The sequence below is a fragment of the Physeter macrocephalus genome, chromosome 2 (genome assembly GCF_002837175.3).
Source record: "Physeter macrocephalus isolate SW-GA chromosome 2, ASM283717v5, whole genome shotgun sequence".
Lineage (NCBI taxonomy): Eukaryota > Metazoa > Chordata > Mammalia > Artiodactyla > Physeteridae > Physeter > Physeter macrocephalus.
Window position 1 is genome coordinate 111,700,458 of NC_041215.1, and position 25,950 is coordinate 111,726,407.

General features: G+C 36.0%; 1 protein-coding gene across 1 annotated transcript in view; it reads left to right on the forward strand.

Annotated features, from left to right (window-relative positions):
* Positions 1-25,950, forward strand: part of PTH2R (parathyroid hormone 2 receptor) — a 103,365-nt gene that overhangs the window by 67,458 nt on the left and 9,957 nt on the right. Inside the window, exons 7-9 of the mRNA XM_024124464.2 lie at positions 358-511; positions 6,939-6,999; positions 14,110-14,176. Of these exons, the coding sequence (XP_023980232.1) occupies positions 358-511; positions 6,939-6,999; positions 14,110-14,176 (282 nt within the window). The remainder of the gene's footprint in view (positions 1-357; positions 512-6,938; positions 7,000-14,109; positions 14,177-25,950) is intronic.

A 25,950-nucleotide genomic window follows, 5' to 3' on the forward strand; every position in this document is an offset into this window, starting at 1 on the left:
TCCCATACCGGGGCGCGAACCCGGTTCCCCTGCATCGGCAGGCGGACGCGCAACCACTGCGCCACCAGGGAAGCCCTCAAATATTTTTATAAACAAGAAAACTTAAGGAAAAGTGATTTCTTGTAATTTCTAAAGGAATACAAATCTTATTTTAAAAATAGAATCAAGCCAGCAGTCTTAGAAATGCTATGTTAAAATAACTTTGTTCTGGTCTCTTTCAAAAGTCTTGGCCTTCCCAGGTGCAAGAGATATTAGATTATAAAAAAGAAATGGAGGAACTGCTTTTTAGTGGTCTAATGTTGGAACCAGTACGATTAGGAATTCTAATATGGTGCAATGTTGGTTTATTTGTAACAGATTGGGTGCAAGATTGCAGTTGTGATGTTTATTTACTTCTTGGCTACAAACTACTATTGGATCTTGGTGGAAGGCCTCTATCTGCATAGTTTAATCTTTGTGGCGTTCTTTTCGGACACCAAGTACCTGTGGGGCTTCACCTTGATAGGCTGGGGTAAGGCATTTCTGTCTCCTTTCCTGTTCAACTGGATTATGGATTGTAGGGCATTCTGTCTTGCCTGTCATTAGCATTCTTTCTGTCATTTTCCTGAAATAATCCCTCCCTATTCTATCTTTATCCTTTCTTTCTCTTTAATTATTCAGGAAATTTATTAAGATCAAGTCTGTAATCCTCCCAGTGGTAACAAACTTTTCACTTTTAACTTAGGGTTAGTGTTCTTAGGCCAGATTCTTGAGAGGATTCTTTGGGGGAAATACCTTGTTAGCCATGCACATTTAGAACTGCTGTGCTCATTGTATCTTATGTCAATGTCTTGATTTAACAATAATTTCATCCTAAAAATTTTGATTTTTGAATTTCTAAGCTATAATGATGCATCTTTGATTTGTAATTCTAGGTCATATGATGAGAATGCCAGAAAGGAATTTATAGGACCATCTTGACTGCATTTAACAATGCAAATTACAAACTAATTACATAGATATACCATGTCTTTTGGAAGGAAATAATTTAAATTACTTTTGGCATAAATAATTTTAAAAAAAGGATATTCAGCTCACATTCCAAAAATGCCTTGTCAGTACTAGAGCGATTACTGAATTAGGCACTAACTCAATGTGATGTGGAGAAAGGATGTTTGTTATAATTTAAAAAAATTAAAACTCAAACGTGGTTAAAATTAAGATGTCTCAATATTAACAATTGCTATTTTAATATCCAAATTATGACGTGCTCAGCACAGGGAAAAAAACCAACTAAGTGGCTCAAGATTAAATTTGAAGTTTTTTTTTCCCATCAAAATAAGAATTTTTTGGCCTGTTTTGTCTTAACGTTTGAAAACATGAAGTAAAGGATATTGAATTTCCTGTTAGTTAATAACCTTTAAGAAGACAAAGGGTCAATTTACTGTCAAGCGTTATTTATTATGAAATAATAATTGTTGTGAATAAAAATTTCTGAAAGCAGTTTGTTTTTAGGCTCTCTCTTATCTTTGACTAACAGTTACTAAAATAAAAAAAAGATACACTTTATTTGTTTAGGGTACTTTGGAAATTTTCTCAACAGTTTTTGGTAGTTTGCCTTCAAGGCAAAATTATATCTGTATACCCACATAATTACTAGAAGTTAGTAAAGATATTGATAGAAAATTCAACAATGAATTTGTCTGAGTTCCATTTTATTTTTTGTTTTTCTATGACATTGGTCACACTAGTAATAAACTTGTTTTTCTTTATTTACATATTGGTTTGATAGCAAATTCCCCTGTCAGCTCTTATTTGGGCTGTATCACTCAGTCTGTCGCTCTGTAAAATCAGGAGTTTGCCTCACTGAAACCCAGGAAACTAGTTTTCAAATCTTTCTATGAAAATGAGAATTAAAAAAACAGTGAGGGTTCCAGTGAGCTTCTATGCAAGTATGAGGTTCTCACCTTCCTTTACAACTTTAATTATTTGTCCACAAAATTTTGTCATAAGAGTGACAATTACAGTAGAGAAGCATCACAACTTGAAACCTTCATTTCACCGAATGGTTTAAGAACATGCATGAAAGCAAGTAGTATCTACATGGAAGATCACTTTACAAAAAGCATCTTACATGCAATATTATGTAATTAACCACGATTAAAACAGTAACAAGTAATCTTTACAGAGTTATGGTTCTATAGTTGGTCTATCTTCCAGTTTCTCTCTTTGCAACTCCAAAAAAATAAATGCTCTAGGCTAGGGCATATATAATTAAAAAACAGTAATATTCTTTTAAGAATTTCTCTCTGCTACTGAAGTAAATATCCAAGTCTGTTTGATTAATAGACTATTTTCTCTTATCTCAACACTGAGAGTATGATTTCAAAATATCATTTTTATTTCAGACTCATTTTTCCAACTTTCTATAAGAAAAATAAATACCAAAACATTATAGCTGCTTTGCAGGATCCTTTGCTAGACTAATCCATAGTGAACCTAGTTTCAGACTTTCTTCCAGTGATTTATTGGCTTCACTAGAGAAGAGAATTTGCTTGGATTCCTTTGTTGTTCATTTGGACCCAATTATTATAACTTTAAGCTCTCTTTAGCTAGGTAAATACTCAGCACTTTATTACTCACTCTGTAATGATATGTGGAGTTGCATTATTTACATTGATTTTGCTGGTTCTTAATAATAAGTTGGTAGGGAAGGAAATTACCATCTAAAGAGGAACATATGCCATGTCTGCCTTAGTAAATTGAAGGCAGATATTTAAAATGACTTTTTTGTATATCTTTATCACAAAACAAGATGTATGGAGGAGTAAAGGCAAATTCTAATGATGACTATGCTTCTTTTCTTTCAACTAACCATTTTCTTAATTTTTCCTATCCCTGCTCAATTTTCTCATGAATAAGGCACTTTATTCTCGGTTCCAACTACATATTTTAAAAATATATTTAATTCTATATTTGAAAGGTCAGTCAAAAGGTAACAAACTTCCAGTTATAAGAGAAATAAGTACTGGGGATATAATATACAACATAGTAGGAAAAAAGTGTCATTCTTGCTTCTTTTTCCTTATTGAATGTGGTAATTTACCTCTGTATTAGCAGCCATTCTTAATTTTCACCTGTCAGATGAGATGCCAGAATGTACGTATTATCATATAAAAGCACCTATCCTGGTTATACCACGTAGTCACGTACCTGTTGCCAAGCTTTCTTGTAGAATATTTTCATATTTTGTATTATCTTAAAATAATCAGGAGAAGGTACTACATTTCCAATTTTATTATCTCTGTATAAAATAATTTCAATCCAGCAAACATTTTTTGATCATCCATTTGGCAGTATATATAATTGAAAAACAAGATATATGTTAAAGTCCCAGCACACAAGAAGCATGGAGTCTGACCCTTTAGGTTATTTTATTTTTTGTAGGCCTATTCTCATCATGTGTATTATATTCAAAATATTTAATTTATAAAATCTGTTCTTCATAAAATTATTTATGATAGTCAATATAACACCTTTATACAATTAAAAATCTTCGTTGTTTGCTTTAAGCTGAATTTAAAAATCTAGAAAAACTGTTTCTCCCTTGCCCTATGATTTTTAATGCCATTATTAATTCTACCTTAAAGTTATCTTAAAGTTAAAATTATATTTAACCATTAGAGTCAATAAGAGATCTATATTTTGGCCCTACTTTATGAAAGATAAGGAATTTGGTTCTCCCTGCTTATTACTTTTTCCAGACCTTCAAGATGTAATTTGGGGTTTTACTACTTATCATTAAAAAATTCTACAGGTTATTATCTGTTTAAAAGAAAATAAATTATAGTCAAATTTAAATTTATATTTGTAACCATTATGTAGATTTATCTCTGTGGGTTCACCCCGTTTCAAGATTCTACCTGCTCTCCATCAATTGATCTTCTACAGTTTCTGCCCACTGGCAATATTTTATTCAGTAAACATTTTCTTTTCCATTGTAGCTCTTCTGTTTTAGATTGGTCCTTTTTCATAATGCCTTACTCTTCTTCTAGAGCAGGTTTTAGACTATGAATTAGATATATTTTTAAAAGATTTGTTTACTGTAGTAAATCCATCTCAGGGGAGGGTAACTCTTCTGAAGTTTCATAAATAGACACTTACCTTTGTAACAATGGAAAACTTTAAAGGCTCTGCAGTTTTCCTTACAGAGAGGAAAGGCTCACTCAGTATTGGCCTTAGAGTCCTATGAGACTTGAGAACAATTCTATCAAAATTATATAGATGAATTTCTAGGTTCCTCAAAGAATGAATCAGCAAGTGATAGATACTAAATTCCAGCATCCTGCAGTGAGTAGAGAGGGAACTGAAGACATAGCTTGGAACTTTATGTCTGAGCAGTCAACATAGACTGGATTCCCAGGGGAATCAAGGTTTCTGGTTAGTAAGACATTGTATGTCTGTAGCAAATCTGGGAATCCCCATGTCATGATGGGTTTCTAATTTTTAGGGTTAACTCTATACTTTATGATCAAACTATGACTTTGCAATACCACAGTAGCATTTCAGGAGGAGGGTAAGGCTGAGGTTGGGTTCTCTGAAGCCTCTGAAGTGTCCAGAACAAGATAAAATTACATGGGCCAATATGGCAAGACCCTTTAACCCCACTTTGGCTTCAAGGCATCTCTGGCTTATGTGGTGGGCTGCTGTATACGTTTTTATTTGAAGAAAGTGTTTAATTGCTAAAGTTTTTTTGACTACTCTTAGTCCAAACCTTCATTTTAAGGGAGAATAGTAATGAAGCCACACCAAAACTCAAGTCTACTTATTCGTAGACCAGAGATTGCCTCCCTCTCAGAATCACTTATTTATACTGATGTATTTTATGAAAATAACTCAGCTCTTAAGATAAATGAAAATATAGAGTAACATTCCAATTTACATTAAATTTACTTAAAGTAACACTTAAATTTAAAATAACGTCTAGATTTCAAAGATTTTTCCCTTTATTTATGTGTTCTCAATTACTTAATAATGTGATACTAAGATTGGTTACCAAAAATTCTTAGAAAGCCTCAAGGTGGTTTCTGTTCTTTATTCCTCCGTGGTTGTCTCTGTGCTCATCTTGTGAATGAGGGTCTTCCAAAAGGATGAGAAAAGCAATTTCATTAAGACATGGTGTCTGATATAAAGTATTTGCTATAATTATCATTTAAAACATAATTCCAAATCCAGCACCATTAATCAATGTTCTATATATAGAACATCATTCAGGAAATTGCGTGATCAGGAGATTGTAAAGGAAGCAGAAGATGAAGACCTGCAAATGAGAAAATGTGAACATTTTGATCTAAGGCAGACACTTTTTAAAGACAACCAAGGCAGTAGAACAGCAAAGGGATCCATGTCAGACCTTTTTGAACCATTCTGTCAGAAGGAGCCATGCCCTCTCCATTACATAGTATCATTCTTGTTTTTCTTCATAGCGCTAATTGGTAACTGAAGTTGTGTTATTAATTTTGCCTCCCATACCAGAATATAAGTTTCAGGAAAACGGGGACATTGTTTATTCTGTTCTTTTTTTAAATCTTCTGAGACTATAACAGTTCTTAATAAATGAAAAGGTATTTAATAAATGCTTAGTGGGTATATGTTTATACAGTTGGATGGATAGGTGGACTAGATAGATAGATAGAATAGCAAGCTGAACCTAAGAATTAACCAGAATTGGGTAGATCTCTTTTGAAAAAAATTTCCTAGAACATAGAATTCGAGCAGAATTTTTTTAAAAGGAGTTATGTAAAAACAATAAATAAAATTGGAATATAGAGTCATAAAATTAAATAGCCACACAGGCAGGCTGAACTTAAATTCAATTAGATCACTAAGGAGACCAAAGAAATTCCCTTTTGTGAGATATCACCTTATTTTAATTTTTTTCTGAAATTTTTTTCATCTGAATCTATTTTTAATGTTTACTTTTTTTGCTTAGAAAATATATCTGAAAATTTAGAAATGTGTTTTTTAAAAGGTAAAGAATATTGTGTTAAGAAAATGTTCTGAGTTAAATTCTTTTTCTCTCTTTGTAAGGTGCTTCCTATGGTTTCTCTTCCTTTTTTTTAAACTTCTTTCTCAAAGGCCACATAATGAAAAGTTATCCATTAAATCTTTTGATCTTCTATTGCAGTGCTGCATAAAAGTTATGGTTTGTGATATTTTGTGATGTCAGAGTCCAAGTATAACGTGAACTGAGCAGTCAACCTTTACTGGGGGCAAAGGACTCATGGAAAGTCAGTATAATAGAGTTGATGTTGCAAGCTCATAGGTGTTTATTGTTTATGAAGGACAAATATGTCATGCTCAAATCATCAAACTAATATAGCACCACCCTTTGCTAAGCTTTCAGTGCCTGCAAATGCTTCTGTCTGGAGCTGATATGAACAAAAAAAGAAGGGCTAAACTGATCAAAACTTCCTAATTTTGTAACTTGCAGTATAGCCTCTCTATGCCTTCAACTTTTAGAATGAGAAAATTTGAGTATTTTAGAACAACAGCCTTCCTGCCACTTCTCATGGGTCCCTCTTATTGCTTCCCTCCTCCTGGAAAGCATGTGGCTTTCGGCATTTCAAGAGGCAAAGTTGGATGCACCGACCACCGCCTGCCTTTGACCCCGGGAACTTCGGTCCCCTCCATACATGGCTTAACCTTACACCCCTCAAAGGAAAATAGAGCCAGTCTTCATCTTCACACTTTTGAGAACGAATAACATCAGTGTACCACCTCCCTTCTCAAACGGACAAGATGAAAATTAAGTGGACTTTTCATATTCACATAGCAACATTTTTCATGCCTGTTTTTCTCTCTCACCTTTTAATAGTATATTTTAATGTGATGAATATAAGAAAAAAATCCCTTAATCTTAAAAGAAATATGGTCTCTGAATCCTTTTCTGATTGCAGGGTTCCCAGCGGCATTTGTTACAGCCTGGGCTGTGGCTCGAGCAACTCTGGCTGATGCAAGGTGAGTGGAGACAAGAAGAGGTAAAGCAAGAGCCTGGGATTTTCTCAAGACTTGCTGCTGTTCTTGATGACATTACCCTTTAGGGATGTTATGTGGGAAATTACCTTGTAGCCTCTGATACATTACCAGCAAGCTATCCATCCCAGAGTCATGGGACAGAAAGACTCACAGACCCGATTAGGATGGTCATAAACTCCATGGTTTATGAAATCAATTTGAAACATACAGTGAGAAGCAAGGGGAAAGAGATGGGTAAGTTAACACACTTAGGATATCATGCACACAGGTGAAAGGACTGCACTACCTGAGTCCTGGGATAGGCAGTACTCATATCTCCTCTCTGTCTCTCTCTCATTCTCTCTGCCACATTAGCATTCCCCACTGATGGTGTGGTTATGAGGACCAGAAATGTGGTTGCAACAAGGGGACCCACAGACAGAAGGTGCCTTGGGTTGGAGATACACACTTGCTGTCTCAGAGAGATATAAGGGCAAGTTCACCTGGCCATGGCTCTAGCTTGACACATAGCCTGCTGAGCAGCTCTGGGTTTTATTTGCATTCTTTGGGCAAAGGATATGTGGCCATGGGTTCCACCAATCAGTGGCTGAATTAAGACATCAAGACTATTGAGTACTTCCTGCATATTGGGGATACTTTGTGCCTCTTATATATTTAGTGTATCATGAATATTTAGTACTCAGTTGCCCCAGATATTTAGTACCTGTGCTTATTAACATGCATGTGCTCTACTTACTAACTGCTGATCTACATTTAATGCAAACTGTATGTTTAATCCACCCCATTTGTTCTCTTGTCTTCTATAGTGCAATTAAATATTCTTAAGTGATAAAAAAATGCACATTACAAGTGGAATCCATCCTAGGGAATCGCTAGCCCCCCAGTTGTCTGTTTCTCTTTGGGTGCTACATGATGAATGGATACTGAAACATTCATTTTTTCATATTATTTCTGTTTTTAGTAATGGTGAGTCAAAGAAAGGAAAGGAGAACATGGAGAAGCATTCAGTGCCTGCTCTTTGCTTTCATGGTCAAACTTATTGCTTGGAATGAATTGTGTCTCCCCAAAATTCATATGTGGGAAGCCCTAATCCCCAGTGTGACTGTATTTGGAGATACGGCCCTTAAGGAGGTAATTAAGGTTAAATGAAATCCTAAGGGTATGGCTCTTATATGATAGGATTAGTGTCTTCATGAGAAGAGACACGAGGGAGCTCCTTCTCTCTGTGTATGCACATGAAGTAAAGGTTTTATGAGCACACAGCAAGATGACAGTACCTTGCATTTTGATCTCAGACTTTAGCCTCCAACTGTGAGAAAATAAATGTCTGCTGTTTAAGCCCTCAGTCTATACTATATTGTTATGGCAGCCCGAGCAGACTAATACACTTATGATACATGAAAAGGCGATTTAAAGAGAGACAGTTTTAACTTATAGATGTAGTAATGCTGAGCATTCTTCCCTGTTAACAGAATACAGTTTAATATCCACAGATCGTGTACATTTCCTGACAGCAACTCCTTTTTGTTTGCTCCTTTCTTTCATTGAGCCCACACATTTGTTTTGAGTCACTGAGTATTTCCTTCAGAATCATTTTGTCAGTTGTGCAGTGAAAAAAATGCCACATTATGTGAGCACCTGAATTCTACAAAGAACCTACCACTGTTCCCCCAAATCTGCAGTCTACAGATCATTATCTTTAGGTGCAGCCTTGCTCCAGAACTCCCCATTCATCAGCTTTCCCTCAGTTCTAGAACTTACTGGCTTTGCTTTTTTTTTTTTAACATCTTTATTGAAGTATAATTGCTTTACAATGGTGTGTTAGTTTCTGCTTTATAACAAAGTGAATCAGCTATACATATACATATATTCCCATATCTCCTCCCTCTTGCATCTCCCTCCCACCCTCCCTATCTCACCCCTCTAGGTGGTCACAGAGCACCAAGCTGATCTCCCTGTGCTATGTGGCTGCTTCCCACTAGCTAGCTATTTTACATTTGGTAGTATATATAAGTCCATGCCACTCTCTCACTTCGTCCCAGCTTACCCTTACCCCTCCCCGTGTCCTCAAGTCCATTCACTATGTCTGAGTCTTTATTCTTGTCCTGCTCCTAGGTTCTTCATAACCATTTTTTTTTAAGATTCCATATATATGTGTTAGTATATGGTATTTGTTTTTCTCTTTCTGACTTACTTCACTCTGTATGATAGTCTCTAGGTCCATCCACCTCACTACAAATAACTCAATTTCATTTCTTTTTATGGCTGAGTAATATTCCATTGTATGTATGTGCCACATCTCCTTTATCCATTCATCTGTCAATGGACACTTAGGTTGTGGCTTTGCATTATTGTTACTGAGCTGAACTTGGGTTCACTCACCCAATGAGCAGCAAAGCGAATCTACTGACACTGGATTGTAATGAGGAAAAGTATAGCTTTTATTTGCAGGACGCAAAGCAAGGAGAATGAATGGGCAACTAATGGTCAAAAGATCTGAACTCCCTGTTACTTTGGAGCAAGGGTTTTTAAAGGCAACATTAGGAGTGAGGGTCACAGGTGCATGGTCAGCTCATGGACATTTTTCTGTAACAAGGTGATGTTTTAGGAATCTTAATCATCAGTTTTCCGGTTCCAACCAGTCCAGGGTCTACATGCTTGTGGTCAGCATGTAGTCAACATCCTCCACAGGGTAGGGGTCTTAGTTTCTGCAGAACAATGCAAAGATACGCATCAGATTGTTACCTGTATCCCTTCAGGAGGAACTAGGAGTCCTGTGACTCTGATGTTCAAGCTATTATTACTTTCCTTGCTTGACTGCTTTTCCTTTGTTTCTGCATTTTCTCACTTCACTAATTAGTAACTGTTTGAGTCTGCTCTTTGGAACCTGGGGAAACCCTTGGAGACTAAAGCTTTTTTCTACAAACACGAAGTGGGGACACAGAGGGGCTTGTACCCACTAGGGTCCCGCAGGGTTTCATTTTTACTTACTTTATCTCTTTATGCCATTTGGATTTGTTGACAATTGGGGGTTAACGTTATCTACATTGTTATCATTATTGTTACATTTACACAGCGATATTGGAAATCTCAAAGAAAACTTGCAGCATTGCTGTTTGATTTCTTAGAGGAGGGAGGGAGGTTGAGTCAGTAAAGAGGTACTAAGTAATGCTAAATAATTTTACCCTGAGATGTGTAACCAAATCACTTAGATTTGGAATTTTAGAGAAGGTAGAACCGAAGGCATTGTTTGGTCCAATCCCCACATTTGAGAGATGAATAAAATGAGACCCAGAGATATCAGGTTACATCTCCAAAGCCTACAGCTAGCCTGGAGCAATTTTGACTCATTCATCCATTCAACAGCTATTCCAGGCCTTGAGCAAGGAAAGAAAGCAAATATATTCATAGTACATTTTATATTGAATTAATTAGTTTTCTTAGTTATCTTGCATTTTTTAAAAAATCATAAACTAGATATTAAATCATTAATAAACATAAGTCTTTTTGCTGAAAAAATAAGAAATACATGTTTATCATTTTTGAGAAAAAATCCATTAGGTATGTAATACTTTGAAAAATACAACTGATACTAAATATTGCTCTAAACCAGATGTATTAATGTAAAAATATTAAATATAAGTTAGATCATGTGACTCTTCTGAATAAAATATTTATTTCTACCTTACTTAGAATAAAATCGTGAATTCTATAGTGCCCTTATCTGAGTGCGATAATTGGTTTAAGGGGTCATTTTATATTTATTTTGCATAGAAAATAAACTGTATTACCACATTCATGGCATGATTTTATAATTGCCAGATTTGATTTCTCATGAAATTCAACTTGTCTAAGTTAAAAAGTTTTTGTGGGTTTTCTTGAGCGTCGTCATCTGACCTGTGTATAGTGCCGTGTCACAAAGTTCAAGTGGAGAGAGCAGACTTTGAGCATCTCCAAAGGACAGATGGAGCCCCTGCTCATGTCTCTTATAGTTGCCATTTATCTTTTTCTGATCTGGCCTTTCAAAGATAGAACTCTGATTTTCTCTGTATCTTGGACATTTAGAGATAAGCAGATAAGACCCAGTTTTAGAAGGTACTCTAAACTCTATAGAATATACAAAAGAAGTCTCTTCCAGTTCTAAAATTCTATCAAAGTGTTGTTTGACTAAGGTAGGGTAGGATAATTGGGTGGTTTAGATTGGACAAATGACTTAAAAAGTGAATAATTTTGTTTTTCTTTTTACTTACAAAAGCAAAAACACCTTACAAGATACCTTATTACCTTCTCCCTGCTCATCCAAAGGAGATAAGAGATGCCAGCAAGAACCTTAGGGCTTGCAATTGAAAGGACCAAGAAAAGATACATTCCATCATTCCTAGGAAATCTGCATGGCTCTCAGGGGACTTCACTTCCTCTACTCTTATCAGAGTGTGAGTTGTGGAGACAATACAGTATTCAATCAACATAATTCCCTGGATCCCTCTGGTGGAACAATGCATTTCCTGTTTCCAGTCCTGGCTGCAGGAAATCCTACTTTCTAGTCTGTATGCTTTACCATTCATCATACAGACTACTGTGTTTCATGCTCTACCATTCAGAACTACGTTTTTACCAACATTTAGTCCTGCATTTCCTAGAGTGTTAAAATTTATTTTAAAAAATCTGGACAGAGGGTAGTTTCTCAGCCATGTTAACAAACACGGTGTGAGCTGGGACATTGAAGAATTAATGAAAAATAAGGATTAATAACATTTTCTTTAAAATATCTGAAACCTCAGTTGCCTCTTATCAAAGGGCAAATTTGAAACTTTGACATTGAAAATGATCAAAGTCAAGTTTTTCCTGTTTTTAGAAGTAGCTGGTTTGACCTACTTCCAGATACAAGTATTTTGTAGAGCTGAAATTGTGTAATTGAATTCCAGTGTGTTAGGAGACACCACGATGAAATGTCATTGAAACAAAGAGAGAAGATTATGAAGATATTACCAGATGTCAAAGCTGAAAAGAAAATTTATGAAATCCAAAATTTAGTGAATCAATGTTCAATTTATATTCTCACAATATGTGCCGCTTTCCTTACAGTGGGAAGCCTTTTTAGCGTTGTGTGATAGATGTTTTGCACGACTCAATAACACTTTTATCTTTCTTGTCTGGCTGAACAATGTGGAAAATAGATGCATACAAATAATTTGGGCAATGTTCAATAATGTGTAAACAAGTAAGGTGTATGCAAGTATAAAATGTCCCTGTGTTTGATTTCCATTCTTACTCATTCTTCAAGCCCATTGACTTTGCAGATTTCATTTTGGCTGGACCAGAATTACACTTTGGTCTAGGGGTCTGGTTGATTTAACTGTGGTACCTCCTTCCAATGGAATGCTGGGGCTACTAAGCTCTCTTGGTACTGATATGGAAAGAAATTAAAAATATACTATTAAAAGGAAAGGACAAGTTACAGAACAGCGTGTACATTGCATTTTTGTAAGATGGGGAAAATAAGATTATAATATTTGTATGTGTTTGTATATGCCTAAAGAAATACTGAAAGCATATACAATAAAGTAATAAAAGATGTTACCTGTAAGGAGAAAGGCAAGGTCAGAGGTATACGGGAACATGGGGAGGACTGAGATGTCTCAATGTCTATCTTTTTATATAGTTTGTTTTTTGAAATGAGAATGTATTGCCTATATACAAAATTATATTTAAAAAATATGTTGTTATTACATGTGTACTGAAAATGTTTTACCTTCAAGGAATAGTTGAAATAGCTTTTTATTATCCATAATTTGTTCATTAATTTAAAAGTAACTTTCTTAGTAAGTTTATTATCCAGAATTTAAAAATTATCATTATATCATTAAAATTTCTTTTTAAAATTTCATTTACTGTTACCACAATCAATGCTAGGTTTTGTCTAAGGAGAAAGAAACTGAAGGCTTTTATTTATGTATCTTTAATTTAAAAAAACTGTTTTAAGTGCTACATTAAAGTTTCAAGTGGAACTAGTTTTTCTCAACTCAGTTCCATTTATTCTAGTGTAAGACCTTTCCCACAAACCAGATTGGGTGAAGTTGAGTCTAACTTACTTTGAATTCAGTTCAATTCAACAAATGTTTATTGACTACCTACATGCTATGTACTGTTCTAGGCACTTGTAACAGAAAACAAAAACAGCAATGATCCCTGCCTATGTAAACTTAAATTCTAGTTGGAGTGAGCAGGAAGCAGAAAATAAATATAACAAATAAGTAAATCAAATAGTGTTTTTATTAAGTACTGTTAAAAACTAACTTTTTAAAATAGAAGATAAAATCGTGATCTCATGAAAATATAAAATGAGCACCTATCAAGATTTTTTAACTCCCTAATTAATGAGGAAACCAGTAAGATGTTGTGACTGGTTCAAAGGAGAAATAAAAGAATTACATTTTTATATCTAGTAATATGTACACTGAAATAATTTTACAAATAAATGTAAAAACTGGTCAATATTCACAGATCACTGAGCAATTACATTCCACCAAACACAGCTAATTTTCCTTTCTATGGACAAAAATCATTTGCATTCAGTTTTCTTCTACACTCCTATCAACAAGAATCATTTGCATGATTGCCAGTTTTCTGTTGCATTTCTGTGGATAAGAATGTACTAATGTCAATGTTCTACAACCAATGGAGTGAATTCTGAAAGTGAGAGGACTTTCTCTGTCAACAAGGTTTAATTGTTATGGATCTTTCCAGTGATAACAAAAATAAAGAATCAATGGTACCACATTTAGAAGACTAATTTTTTTGTGGTTCTAGAAACATAGTTTTGACTCTTTTATGAAAATAATAAACCACTATTTATAATACTTTACTTATCCCCAAGGGGTAGCTAATAGTATGGAAACCAGGACTGTTACACATTTTTTTTTTTTTTTTTTTTACTGTTTTGGGTGTTTTAGGAGATTTTTTTTTTTTTTCCTGTCTACTTGTTTCTTAATCAAAAACCTGGGTCTGGAATTTTTTGTAAAACAAAATGTTACATCTCACTGCTTACTTGCTTTGCTGATTCTTTAATGGAAGCTCTTTTTCATGTCTCAGATGCTGGGAACTTAGTGCTGGAGACATCAAGTGGATTTATCAAGCCCCAATCTTAGCAGCTATCGGGGTAAGTTTAAAGAAAGAAGAAAAAGATGCATAATTAAACTACTGCTAAAACCAGAGAAAGTTTGTCTGTCACTTTGTTTCCTAAACCTCACATTACAGCAATAGATGTTGGGAAAGTCTGGATTGGGGATCAGACGCTTATTCATGGTTGACACTGCCATCCATGAAGAAAGCGCATACCCTCCCTTTAATCTGCTAATATGTAGGGAAAATTCCGGGACTTCAAAATATCTATGAACATTTATAGGTTCAAGCAGTTGGGGCGGTCCTTAAACTCTTCCCCCTTTTCAGCCATTATTTTGTAAAGTTCTGACCACCTAATCACCTGGTAATAGGTAGGAGGAGGGGGCAAAGATGGAATAGCAAGAGAACAGAGGAATTATCGAGAGAGAAAAATGATAGTGTGATTTATTATAAAACATTGCCTAAAGCTTTTATTTCACATACTTTCCCAAAGGAGTTAAGAGGATTCCATACTCTTTTGGACTCTAGTCCAAAAAAGACTAGAGTTGGCAGTCATATTGCATGGGACTTATCTGCCTGTATATTAGGTCTGTGTTACAAAAGAAAACAAAATCACACATTTTGTGTCTAACAAAACTCACCAAAATGCTCAATATTCTGTAATAACCTAAATGGGAAAAGAATTTTAAAAAGAATAGATACATGTATATGTATAACTGAATCACTTTGCTCTGCACCTGAAACTAACACAACATTGTTAATTAACTATGCTCCAATATAAAATAAAAATTTTAAAAAAAGAAGAGAAATGTTTACTCTTGACCTTCCCTGAAGAGTTTATGGTATTAGCTTCTCTGTGGTTTGATGAAGAAATTATACCACCTTGTGTTTTCCTGGTTTTCATGTATTAACCCAAGATTATAAACATCTTTAAAAAAGGACTGATGTCCCAAAATTAAATGTTAAATAATTTGAAAGTAATATAGCAGCCTGATTTTTTTCTATTTTTTAAATTGAAGTATAGTTGATTTACAATGTTGTGTTAGTTTCAGGTGTACAGCAAAGTGATTCAGTAATACATATCTATCTATCTATCTATCTATCTATCTATCTATTCTTTTTCAGATTCTTTTCCATTATAGTTTATTACAAGATATTGAATATAGTTCCCTGTGCTATACAGTAGGTCCTTGTTCTTTATCTATTATATATATAGTAGTGTGTATATGTTAATCCCAAACTCCTAATTTATCCCCCTCCAACCTTTCCCTTTTGGTAACCATAAGTTTGTTTTCTATGCCTGTGAGTCTGTTTAAGTTATGTAAATATTTTCATTTGTATCATTTTTATAGATTCCACATATAAGTGATATCCTATAATATTTGTCTTTCTCTGTCTGACTTACTTCACTTAGTATGACAATCTCTAGGTCCATCCATGTTGCTGCAAATGGCATTATTTCATTCTTTTTTATGGCTGAGTAGTATTACAGTGTGTGTGTGTGTGTGTGTGTATGTATATACATATATATATGTATATATATACACACACCATATCTTCTTTATCCATTCATCTATTGATAGACATTTAGGTTGTTTCCATGTCTTGGCTGTTGTAAATAGTAGCAGCCTGATTTTTAACCAGTTTTTTCAGTCTTTCTTTGTTCTCCAGTTTCTTTTCTCATTTTGTTTTCTTTTGGACAGGGTGTGTCAGCATGTTGGCATGATGGATCCAGAAGGACAGCTATTAATGTAGTTGAGGTTTTGTAAGATCTATCCAGATAGTCAGATAAAAGCTTATTTATCTCATAGGAAAAATGCAGATAGCAAGGTAGAAGAGATCGAAAAGGAATCTTCCTTTCAGAAGCTCATTGATGTAAATATTTAGAGGGGAAAATAAAGTACAGAAGTTTTAGAGAAGCCAGTTTGTACCCTTGCTACAGCAGCCTGTTATCAAATTAGACCCGATTCTAAGTCTTAGGGGAAGCTCAAAAATGGATTGTGGAAATGAACATCTCTACAAAACAAAAACAGACTCACAAATATAGAGAACAGACTTGTGGTTGCCAAGGGGGAGGGGGTGGGGGAGGGAAGGATTGGGAGTTTGGGATTAACAGATGCAAACTATTGTATATAGGATGGGTAAACAACAAGGTGATACTGTATAGCACGGGGAACTATATTCAACATCTTTTGATAAACCATAATGGATAAGAATATGAAAAAGAAGATATATGTATAACTGTCACGTTGCTATACAGCAGAAATTAACACAACATTGTAAATCAACTGTACTTCAATAAAATTTTAAAAAATGGGTTGTGGATAAATGAATGAATGAATGACTTCAGTTTAGAAACTCATATTAATTTTAATGAAGTGCTGCTGTATTAATGTAGTGATAAACCATCCCATCAAACCTAGTGATAAACTATATCTCTGAGAGATTATCAATAAACTTAAAGAAGATAATTAACTTTATAAATTAACTGGGGTTTACTACTCTGATTTCCCTTTTATGCACTGATATGCTAACCTTATCTGCATTTCCAAGCCTTTAACTTTCCTTTCTCTCTCTTCCTCCTTTATTATGTTTGCTCCTCTATCTCTTACTACCATCTTTTTAAAGGGATAACCCATGTCTTAATACTTTTTGTGTCTTCAGTGCCTAGTACTTGAATTGATAAATAAGAGGTAATTAAATATTATAAAAATGAGGCAAATTTAAGAACATTAAGTTTGTGTTTTCATTTGATGAAAAAGAAGGGCTTATTAAAATCCAAGGGATCCTTGTAAAATTATTAGGAATTGAAGCAAAGAACAGTGGAGAAAAAAGTAAATCATAGGACATTTTCCATTGAAATAGTTGATTTTTATCCAAAGCTTTGTTGTTTATTTACAGATCTTAGTTACTCACATCACCAGTGTGGATGAGAAGTTTATTTGCTGAGGTTTCTAAATTGCAATGTGAAACAGTACAGTTAGGTGATTATAGAGGTTCTGATAGATTCACCATTGATGAAAGAGAACCAGAAATGATGGTACACTCAATAAATTTTGAAGGAAACTTAGGTGGGATGCCATTTTCGTCTTCTAGAACTAATATTATGAGCAATGCAAAGCAAGAATTCTTAAATATTTTTCCAATATTACAACATCCATTTAATCTCAAAAATCAGAGAAGAGATTCAAGAGAAACCTTTCTGTTCACTTAAAGTTACCTTTTTGTTTCTTTATTACAATTCAGGGTTATCTCAATTCCTTTTAAGGTTTCCTCACTAGCCTGTATGGGAAGAGATGCACCTGGAACCCTGGTCTCAGCACCTGGAGTGTAGTACTCCTTCCTCTGAGCTCTTCTGTGTCCTGAAGCCAGGAAGAATGATGCTAATAATAACAACATACACAGCAAAGTGCTTACCACCATTGGGCACTGTTTTAAACACTTTATTTACATTGATTGATCTAATCCTCCCAATAACTGTAAATGAGGAAACTGCCCAAGGTCACTCAGCTAGTAAGTGGTGGAGCTCAGATTCTAACTTCAGGGTCAATGTCCCTACCTAGTGAGCTCACAGTAAATAATGTGAGCTCTTATAATAAAGAGCTTACATCCCGCACTTATAATAAAAGCCAACATCCCTGATAGTCCAGAGGAGACCCTGTCACTCATGCCTGCACCCCTTTATGCTCTCTGCCTTAGCCTCGTTGTTTCCCTTTCGGTTCCTTGAACTTGTCCGTGTCTGCCCCTCTCAGGACTATTCTTCATTTTGCCCTGTCACCCTAGAAGGCTGGGATATGCTTCCTTCTACTCCTCACTTTAAATGTCACTTCTTCATTGTGGCTTCCTTGTTGCCCCCAATCAAAATTAGGTCACCTATTATAACCCGCAGATCACGGTGAGGTTTTTCTTTCTCAAGATCATCATCAAGTATAATGCTTCTGATTGTTGAATGTCCATCTTGCCCACTAAACTGAAAGGTTTTTGTGAACAAGAACCATATTTTTCTCAACTTCTATATTCTAATGCCTTGTAATTTTCCTGGCACAGAGTGGACACTCAATAAACACTTGCTGAAAAAATAAAACATGCATACAAAGTAAATATTCTAGGAAACGGTAAGAGGGTAGAAGTGAAATAAGAGCAGAAAGCCAGTATAATTACACAACTTTTGAGTCCATTTTACGCAACCTTTTTATTTTCTAGAGAAGGTAACTAAAGCCCACACAGATAAAAGTCACACAGCCAGTGTGACAAAACAAAGACTATAACCTGCATTTTTGGACCATGTTCTTTTCACTTACATTCCAAAGGATGTCAAAATTTTTTCTCGAAGTTATGGGAAAATAATCTTTTCAATTTTATGGCTACATTTATAATTTTTTATATGTTAACTTTAGAATAAAAGGTTTGTTTTTTAGTCTTGCATTTCGTAGTATGGATGAGCGTTCATAGGTTCTAACTTGAAGAAGTCATATCAAGAGAATTGAATTTTAGAGATAATCACAGACTTTAGTACAAATTTGGAAGGAACAACTTGATTTTGGAATCAGAATCTAAAATTGTAGCACTATGGTTTTCTGTGTTTTGTTCATATGTGGTAAAATTATGTTTAAGAGAATTAGGGTCATTCGAAACATTAATTTTTGTTCTGAAAATAAATGTCTCTAAATATAATTAATTATTCACCCTCAACATCTTGATGTTAACTTGAAGATGATTTTAAGTTCTTCTATATAGCATTAAAATAGGAAAGGAATGGGCTTCCCTCGTGGTGCAGGCGTTAAGAATCTGCCTGCCAATTTAGGAGACACGGGTTCGATCCCTGGTCCGGGAAGATCCCACATGCCGCGGAGCGACTAAGCCCGTGTGCCACAACTACTGAGCCCACGTGCCACAACTACTGAAGCCCGCACGCCTGGAGCCCGTGCTCCGCAACAGGAGAAGCCACCGCAATGAGAAGCCTGCACACTGCAACGGAAGAGTAACCCCTGCTCACCACAACTAGAGAAAGCCTGCGGCAGCAATGAAGACCCAACACAGCCAAAAATAAATAAATAAATTTTATAAAAAAATATGAAAGGAATGTTTCCTAACTGGCAGCGGAACATGAAGCATTGTTTTGGTCCTGGGCCTCCCAGAACAGCATTAGGAGGAACAGTGTGCTTGGCCCGCAGAGCAGGAGAAGCCACAGGCAGGGCAGGATGGATTAGAAGTGGTGAAGGTGAAGTTGGCAGAGGTGATAAACCCCGACCAAGCGGGACACTGCCCCCTGACACACGAGAACCTACGTTTTCACTGGTGTCAACCAGAAGAGACTATAATAGCTGAAGAGAAATAAAACCACAGATATAAAAATACAGATTGTAAAATTGAGCAGATTTGCTCATGAGCATTCACAAGATGGTCTTGAAGAGGCCAGGAATACGGGGTGGAGAGAGCTTTGGTCTTAGCAGAAATCTGAGATCTTGGATTTACAGGTTAGGGCAAAGAAAAGCAGAAACTCTGTGGTATTTGTCTTTACTTGTTTCCTTCATCCTGTGTTAGTCTGCTTCATTCCCCCATCCTTTCATTCATCATCCTCTGATTTGTGATCAAATGGTCTTTCTAGTCCCTGCTCAATTTCATTTTTACCAAAATGTCTTTTCTTTTGTCCCTTGACAGAGTTAAATCTCTTTCTGTTTATCATTTGATGAATCAATATTTTGGGGTGCGTTTTTTTGCTTCATGTTTTATCTCAAAATCTTTTCCTCATTAACCCTCAAACAACTTTGAGATTGATATTTTCATTATTCTTAGTTTGAGTCCAAGAGCAGTTATGTAACTAGCTTAGGTATATACATTTAAAAAGTGCTGAAGTTGGAGTCAGGTTCAGGCAGCGTGGTTCCAGAGCCCACAGTTTTCCCTGTTTGTGGTAATTGAATTTAAGCTCTGCCAGTGTTTGCCAGGGTGAGAGCACATACCCTGCTGCATGAGAGGATTGATTTAGGTAGTGCAAGGTTATTAAGTAAAATCAATTAACATTGAGAATATTGGTCCCTCTCCAACCCTTCTGAACACATCTCGGAGGTCTCATTTTGATACTGGTCTTTAACACGTTTCTGATGTGTATGGTGTCTTCCTTTGGGGGATGGAGGTGGGGGACAGGCAACCCAGTGTAGGTAAAATTTCATATGACTTGTTTCCATTGTATTTATTTTTACAGTTGCCTCTTGCTTGTAGCAGCTTCTCTTGGTTTTCCATTGATGGTAATGACGTGAAATTTAAATTTTAATAATTTAATAAAAGTGGATTACTTGAAGAAGGGTATTAAGTAAATAATAGTAGATGAATAATATTGATATGGCCAAAATCATGGTGGTGACACCCTAAGCCACTTGGAAAACGCTGAACTAGATCAGTTCCTTTGACAATGAAATTTGGAGTTACTGCAAAAGGCCTGACCAGTGTAACCAGTGAGTGTCCACATGGTTGTGGGAGGTCAGTTATGTTTCATGTGTTCAGGAACGTTAAGGGTATAAATGGGCAGGTCGTGTTTTCTGTGGCTGGAAGGATGGGTGCATCTGTGGAAAATGCAAGAGATCAGACTGGAAGTGGATGGGGTTGAATCATGATTGGACTCGTATTCTGTGCTATAAGGACATTGGAATTTTCCTTAAAATTGTAAGACATTGAAAGATTTTAAGTAGGATAGTGATCTGATTAGATTTGGGTTTTGGCCTTATGGGGATGGTGCCCCAGGCACAGGATGCTCCTAACCCTGGAGATGCTGCAGAGAAAATCTGTTCACCACAAGCTCCCAAGATGAAGAAGGATAGGCTGAGTCAAGCAAACTCGGTATTCTTCCCACATTCACTATCAAATACTTCAACCCATCCCCTCCAGGGATGGAGACAGTAAGGGGGACTGAGGAGCACAGACATGCACATCAGTTGAGCTGCCTTCCCTGGAAGGAAAAATCAGGAATGGGGATTAAATGAACGAGTCTGGAGGTATGGACATCTGTCTAAGAGAGCTATTGGCTATTCACTTTAAAAAAAAAATTATTTATTTGGTTTTGGCTACATTGGATCTTCATTGCTTCACGCGGGCTTTCTCTAGTTGCAGTGAGCAGGGGCTGCTCTTTGTTGCGGCGTGCAGGCTTCTCATTGCGGTGGCTTCTCGTTGCGGAGCACGGGCTATAGCGCGCGGGCTTCAGTAGTTGTGGCACTTGGGCTCAGTAGTTGTGGCTCGCAGGCTCTAGAGCGCAGGCTCAGTAGTTGTGGCACACGGGCTTAGTTGCTCCACGGCATGTGGGATCTTCCCAGACCAGGGCTCGAACCCGTGTCCCCTGCATTGGCAGGGGGATTCTTAACCACTGTGCCACCAGGCAAGTCCTGGCTATTCACTTTTAAGTACATAATTCTATCTGACTGACTCTGACATCAATTATGATATTTTAAAGGTCCTCAGATTTCTATATGAGAGGTCATTTTCTTGATGCAGGCTTCCAAAGAAAGATACAGGAATTAAAGAGTTGCATTAAAATTGGAACAACCAGGACTTCCCTGTGGTCCAGTGGTTAAGACTTTCCTCTCCCAGTGCAGAGGGCCCAGGTTCAATCCCTGATGAGGGCACTAGATCCCGTATGCCACAACTGAAAGATCCCGCATGCTGCAACTAAAGACCCCGCACGCCACAACGAAGATCCCATGTGCCACAACTAAGACCCAGCACAGCCAAATAAATAAATAAATATTTAAAATTGGAACAACCATAAACAGTGTTAAACTAAGGTGAGCAACAAAGGGCCATCAGTTCTTCAGCAGTTGGTGACCATGAGCAGGGTGACAGCAATCCATGGTTTTTTCTTCTTTTGATAGGAATCAAGCCCATATCTTCAATTCATATAAATCCATTCCTTTGGAGAGACCACAAACTCCCAAAATATTTCTCTGTACAATGTGTTGCTTCATCTTAGCTGAACTAAAATGTAAATGTGCAGTAAGAACTATTTTTTTTAAAGGTACCAAGAAAAGGTAAATATCATCAATAAAAATGTAAATGTATTACTAATTTAATTACTAATTTTAATGTATTACTATTTAATAATATATCTTTTATACTTGGAGGGTCGAAATTTCTTCCAGAGTTACTTTTCTTATAGTACATACATCTAAGCAATGTTTATACAGTGGGAGTGGTAAAATAGAAAATCCAAGATTCAGTCTTAAACCAACCCAAAGCTTTTATTAAAGACACTGAAATTGGAAATCAGGGCCAGTCACTCGCAGAGACGTTAGAATTTATGTACTTGTTTTTCTATAGGCAGTAGTTCATTTTCTGGTAACTCCTCAAAAGTAAGCCTTAGAATCAAAAAATGTCCATGTTGGGAAGCATTCTGGGGGGCTCTTGCCTGATGTTAATCTGGCAACACTATTGCAGAGATTTTTGAGCTTTAAATAACCCTACAGAGAACTGATAACTGTGAGAGTTTATAGTTTGCTTTATATATGTTGATGGATTTTAGGAAAATACAGGGCAATAGTCTGTCCCTCCTTCCCTCTCCCCTCCCCTCCCCTCCCCTTCCTTCCTCCCTGCCTCCCTCTCCCTCCTTCCTCCCCTTCCCTTTTTCTTTCCCTTCCTTCCTTCTTTCCTTCCTTCCTTCCTCCTTTTTCTTCTTTTCTTTCTTTCTTCCTTTCTTTCTTTCTTTCTTTCTTTCTTTCTTTCTTTCTTTCTTTCTTTTCTTTCTTCCTTCCTTCCTTCCTTCCTTCCTTCCTTTTCTTTCTTTCTTTCCTTTCTTTCTCTTTCTTTCTTTCTTTCTTCCTTTCTTCCTTCCTTTCTTTCTTCCTTGTTATTGGTATATTTGCTTGTTTGTAGATGTCTACCATGGCTTACAGCACCACTGTGTACCCAAGCTAAGGACTAATGTCTGCGGTCAACAAGTAGTTTGTGGTGTTTGTCATGGGCTTGCTCATTCTATGAATAACGATCTAATTTGAATGACTAACTAAGTAGTGGCCCTTGAGGAGACTGCATGCTAGCTCCAGACTTTCAATTTTTTTCTTATACATGTTTTGTTCCATGTACCTGTCAAAGGATATCTCAGGGAATTCTGGCAGATGGAATAAGATGGTACTTCTAATAAATTCCTTTAAGAAAAATTCTAAAGCGATATGTTTTAAAAATCATATCCAGTGCACTTTATAAAATATGAAAAGAAGGGGACAAACAGAACATAAGCTTCTCAGCTGCTGTTGAGTCAGTGATTCATTTCCACCCAGTTGTTATTAAAGGAGGCTCGATCATGAAGCACAAGAAAGGAGCATGAGAGGGATGACTGGTAAGGGAGAAGTTTTAAGTAAAATGGATAAAATTTAGTCTCTGATCTTTGATGGAATTGCAAATACAAAAATTTTTTTTTTACCCAGAGGAAAATCTCTGCTCTATAATCTCTTTCCTCTTCTAAATCAGTCAGCTATAGAACCTTGAGTGAAATTAAAGCTCTAGCATTTACCCGTAAGTTATAAATTGAATTCCAATGGATAAGAAGTGAACTACATATTTTGTCTTCATATCTATTATACAGATAATCAAATTATAGTAGCTGATATAGATTAAGGAGTTTATTATCTATCATTTAAATGTTCAACATTTAGAATTGATACACATATAAACAAAGCAAAAATGTTTCTCATGTTCATGATATTGAAAAAGAAACCAATATATGCGGTGAGATGTGATGTATTCAGAGAATCTCTGAGGGCAGCTAATACATAGCATGCCTCTTTGCTGCTCAGATTCTAAATAAGTCAAGATATAAAACAAAGGAGGAGAGAGAGAAACAAAGCAAAACCCTTATAGCTGTTAGGGTCTGGGTTGGAAGTTGTGACCTTTGGTCTGTTAGCCAAGTGGGCCAGTTGAAGAACCCCATAATTAGGCAGGATCTGCCCACCCAGGCACAGATTGCTGAGGGGCAGGCTCCTAAGCCTGGAGATGCTGCAGAGAAAGTCTGCTCACTGCAAGCTCCCAAAGAAAAGAAGGATGGGCTGAGTTAAGCAAACTCAGTATTCATCCCATATTCACTCATCAAATACTTCAATCCATCTTCTCCAGGGTTGGAGACAGTAAGGGGGAGAAGGGAGAACAGAAGTGCACATCAGTTGACCTACCTTCCCTGGGAGGAAATATCAGGAAAGGGGAGATAGCAAATCTTCCCCATCGTGTATCCAAAGGCATTGATGAAATTTTTAAGTGTAAATAGATAGTTTTAAAGATATTTTATAACAGTGGAATTTCTTGTACATAAATTTTGACTTCTTTCTCTACTTATGTCTTTTGTGATAGACACCTAGAAGTGAAAATTCTACATTGAAGGGGGATATGCTGATTTACCTCAATATAAGTAGGGTTTAGAGAGTGCACGTTTCATTCACTCATTTATTCATTCACTCATTTAACAAATCTTGATTAAACACCAAGAACATGGCAGGTGCTGTGTGAGGCAATGGGGATGAGATGGGGGGAACAGGCATCAATTTCTCCTTAAACTTAAGCATATTGGACAATATAGAATAAATGGACAAATTTTTAGAATTATACAACCTTCCAAGGCTGAATCATGAATAAAAAACCCTGTTAGAACTAATAAACAAATTCAGTACAGTTGCAGGATACAAATCAACATACAAAAATCTGTTGCATTTCTATACACTAACAATGGACTAGCAGAAAGAGAAATTAAGAAAAAAATCCCATTTGCAACAAAAAGAATAAAATACCTAGGAATAAATTTAACCAAGGAGGTGAAAAACATGTACACTGAAAACTATAAGATAGCCTGAAAGAAACTGAAGGCTATGCAAAGAAATCGAAAGATGTTCTATGCTCATGGATTGGAAGAATTAACATTGTTAAAATGTCTACATTACCTAAAGCAATATACATATACAGTGCAATCCCCATCAAAATCCCAAGGACATGGTTCAAAGAACTAGAATATAAAAATCCAAATATTTGTATAGAGCCACAAAAGACCCCTGAATAGCCAAAGAAATCCCAAGAGAAAAGAACAAAGCTGGTGATGTCACACTCCCTGATTTCAAACTGTATTACAAAGCTATAGTAATCAAAACAGCATGGTATTGGCAGAAAAAGAGTCACACAGATAAATGGAACAGAATTGAGAGACCAGCAATAATACAACACATAAATGGACAATTAATTTAAAACAAAGGGGCAAAGAATATACAATGGAGAAAGTATGGTCTCTTCAATAAATGGTGTTGGGAAAACTGAACAGCCACATGCAAAAAAATGAAAGTGGACCACTATCTCACACAACACACAAAAATCAACTCGAAATGGATTAGACTTAAATGTAAGACCTGAAACCACAAACTCCTAGAAGAAAACATTTGCAATATACTCTTTGGCATTGGTCTTAGCAATAGCTTTCTGAATATGTGTCCTCAGGCAAGGGAAACAAAAGCAGAAATAAACAAATGGGACTACAGCAAACTTAAAAAGCTTCTGTATAGCAAAGGAAACTATCAACAATAAAAAAGACAACCTACCAAATGGGAGAAGATATTTGCAAATCATATACCCAATAATGGGATTAATATCCAAAATATATAAAGAACTTGCACAACTCAACAACAAAAGATGGGTAGAGGAGCTGAATAGACATACAGATGGCAAACAAGCACACAAAAAGATGTTCAGTATGACTAATTATTTGGTAAATGCAAATTAAAACCACAATGAGGTATCATTCCATGCCCATTGGAATGGCTATTATCAAGAAAAATGAGAAATAATGAGTGTTGGAGA